The sequence below is a fragment of the Cygnus olor genome, chromosome 1, assembly GCF_009769625.2.
Source record: "Cygnus olor isolate bCygOlo1 chromosome 1, bCygOlo1.pri.v2, whole genome shotgun sequence".
NCBI classification, from domain to species: domain Eukaryota; kingdom Metazoa; phylum Chordata; class Aves; order Anseriformes; family Anatidae; genus Cygnus; species Cygnus olor.
In genome coordinates, this window is record NC_049169.1 from 154,963,746 (window position 1) to 154,966,839 (window position 3,094).

The 3,094-nt window shown below is 73.9% G+C and overlaps 1 protein-coding gene across 1 annotated transcript in view; it reads left to right on the forward strand.

Moving 5' to 3' along the window:
- The first annotated feature begins 1,789 nt into the window (after positions 1 to 1,789).
- The window catches only part of SOX21 (SRY-box transcription factor 21), a 2,471-nt gene continuing 1,166 nt past the window's right edge, over positions 1,790 to 3,094 (forward strand). The window contains exon 1 of the mRNA XM_040538717.1: positions 1,790 to 3,094. This exon is cut by the window's right edge and continues 1,166 nt beyond it. Coding sequence (XP_040394651.1) covers positions 2,125 to 2,967 — 843 coding nt within the window. The 5' untranslated portion in view covers positions 1,790 to 2,124 and the 3' untranslated portion in view covers positions 2,968 to 3,094.

A 3,094-nucleotide genomic window follows, 5' to 3' on the forward strand; every position in this document is an offset into this window, starting at 1 on the left:
AGGGCTCCCCCGAGGGCTCCCCGAGCGGCGAGTGGGGGCACGGGCTGGCCCCTGGGGCCGCGTTGAGCATCTTGGGGAGCATCTGCTTTGGGGATTGGGGATGGAGCCGGCCCAGCCGAGGCCCCCGGGGGCTTGTCCCCCCGTTTATCCCGGCGGCCGGGGACTTGATAAAGGCAGCTCTCGCTTTCCGTCGAGTTGAAGCAGCTCAGGCGCTTTCCCAGCGGCGCACAAAGCGAGGTGGAAGTTGATTATGCCGGCATCTGATCTATGCAAAGGGAGCCGCGGGATGAGCAGCCTCCTCCTACAAGTAAATCACAATAATGTCACATTTGAGTGGGCAAATATGGAATCGCCTCCCTCGCCAAACGAGGGGGTTTGTGCAGTCGGAAACGCCGGCTTCTCATCTCCAGGCATCTCATCTCAGGGGAAGTGCCGGCCGACGGGCTGACAGCCTGACCCCCGGGTACCCCCACGGGCTTCTGCCCCTCTCGGTGCAGCTCCCACCTCCTCCAAATATCATCTCCCCGCCGAGCCAGCCGGAGCTCGCAGATATCTTCATCTGCCTGCTTTTGACAACCGACTGCAACTTTTTTTTTAGTGTGTGTGTGTCACGGCTAAACAGATTGTCGGAGGGCAAAAGTTGGCAAGGTGGATTTGGAGAGAATTGAGTAGAAGTAGTAGTGAGCGGGTGGTGAGGCACGGTGAGGTGGGAGAGGAGCTGCCCGGTACTGTACTTCAGGGCAGCCCAGCACTTCAGGCGGCTCTCAGGGGGGGCGCTGAGGGGCTGAGGCGCTCCGGGAAGCCCGGCGGGAGCCCGGGGTGGGCAGGGCCCGGAGGGGGCTCCGGGCACAGCGGGGACAGAGGGTCGCCAGCCCCCGGCTGAGGGCGAGGAGCGGCCCCGGGGAGCCCGGGCGCAGCGCAGCCGTTGGGTACCGCTCGGCGCGAGCCGTTGGGCACCACACGGCGGGCGGTGCGCAGCGCGCAGGCGCGGGACCGCCCCTCCGCTCCCCAACCTGCCGGGGAGCCGGGGGGCGTGGCCATGGTGGCTGGTCACGCCTCCTTCTATCTAAGCCACGCCCCCTCCCGGCTTGGCGGCCCCGCCCCGACGGCGGGCACGGGGAGCGCGCGGTACTGCGGCGGGGGGGAGGAGGAGGAGGAAGGACAGGAGGAGGAAGGACAGACAGGAGGAGGAGGAGGAGGAGGAGGAGGAGGAGGGGGCGGCCGGACCCGGCGCGGACCTCACCCCCGGCCCGGCTCCTCGGCCGGCGGAGACCGCCGAGCATTTTAATTGGGACCCCCCCTTCCTCCTCCTCCTCCTCCTCCTCCTCCTCCTCCTCCTCCTCCTCGCCCTCGCCCTGCCTCCCTCCCTCCGCCCCCCGCCGCTCCCGCCCGCCCCGCCGCCCCTCCGAGTCGGCGGCGGCCAAGAAAACCCAGAGAGACCCGGCGGCTCCCGGAGAAGGGGGAGCGCGGGCGAGCGGCGCGCCGGAGCCGCCCGCCTGAAACTTGGCGAAGTTTGCCCGCCGCCGCCGGAGGAGGAGGAGGAGGAGGAGGAGGAAGAAGAGGAGGAGGAGGAGGAGGAGGAAGAGCCCGGCGGCGAGTATGAGCGAGGAGCGGGCGGCTCGCCGCGCCCCTGCGGGCGGAGCGGGGCGGCTGTGAGGGGAGCCGTCCGCGGCCCGCGCCCCCGGGGCCCCCCGCAGCGCCCGGGCCGCCGCGGAGCCGCCGTCCCGCACCGCGCCGCGCCGCCCCCCCGAGCCCCGCGGGCGGCGATGGCTCCGGGCGGGCTCTGACCGCCGCCGCCCCCCGGGAGGCCGCCGAGGGAGCGCCGTCGGGGCTCGCCGGACTCGCCCGCCCGGGCTCCGGCCGAGGACGAGCGGCGGGGAGCGGCGCCCGGCCCGGAGCCCTGACGGGGAGCCGGAGCCGCCGGCCGGCAGAGCCCCGCGCCCGGAGCGGGGCCGCCGCGGAGCGGGAGCCGAGAGCGGCTTGGGAGGAGCGGAGCGCGGCGGGGCCGAGGGAGAGGAGGTGGAGGAGGAGGAGGAGGAGGCAGAGCAGCAGCAGCAGCAGCAGCAGCAGCAGGAGGTGGCCGGCGGGGGCCGCGTGGCGCCGGGGCCGCGGGGGGCCAGCACCATGTCCAAGCCGGTGGACCACGTCAAGAGACCCATGAACGCCTTCATGGTGTGGTCGCGGGCGCAGCGGCGGAAGATGGCCCAGGAGAACCCCAAGATGCACAACTCGGAGATCAGCAAGCGCCTGGGCGCCGAGTGGAAGCTGCTCACCGAGTCGGAGAAGCGGCCCTTCATCGACGAGGCCAAGCGGCTGCGGGCCATGCACATGAAGGAGCACCCCGACTACAAGTACCGGCCGCGCCGCAAGCCCAAGACGCTGCTCAAGAAGGACAAGTTCGCCTTCCCCGTGCCCTACGGGCTGGCCGGCGTGGCGGACCACGAGCACCCGCACGGGCTGAAGGCGGCCGGGCTGCACGGCGCCGGGGCCGGCGGGCTGGTGCCCGACTCGCTGCTCGCCAACCCCGAGAAGGCGGCGGCCGCCGCCGCCGCCGCCGCCGCCCGCGTCTTCTTCCCCCCGTCGGCCGCCGCCGCCGCCGCCGCGGCCGCCGCCGCCGCCGCCAGCAGCCCCTACTCCCTGCTGGACCTGGGCTCCAAAATGGCCGAGATCTCCTCGTCGTCCTCCTCGGGCTCGGCGCTGCCCTACGCCTCCTCGCTGGGCTACCCGGGCGCCGGCGGGGCGGGCGCCTTCCACGGGGCCGCCGCCGCCGCCGCCGCCGCCGCGGCCGCCGCCGGGGGGCACACGCACTCGCACCCGTCCCCCGGGAACCCGGGCTACATGATCCCCTGCAACTGCAGCGCCTGGCCCGGCCCGGGGCTGCAGCCGCCGCTCGCCTACATCCTCCTGCCGGGCATGGGCAAGCCCCAGCTGGACCCTTACCCCGCCGCCTACGCCGCGGCGCTATGACCCGCGGCCGCCTGGGCGCGCGGGGGGACCGGGGGCGGGGACGGAGGGGACCGGGGGGACCGGGGCAGGGGGCCCGGGCAGCGCCGTCGGGGGTCCCGGGGTCGGCGGGGAGCGGCGGGGCCGCCGG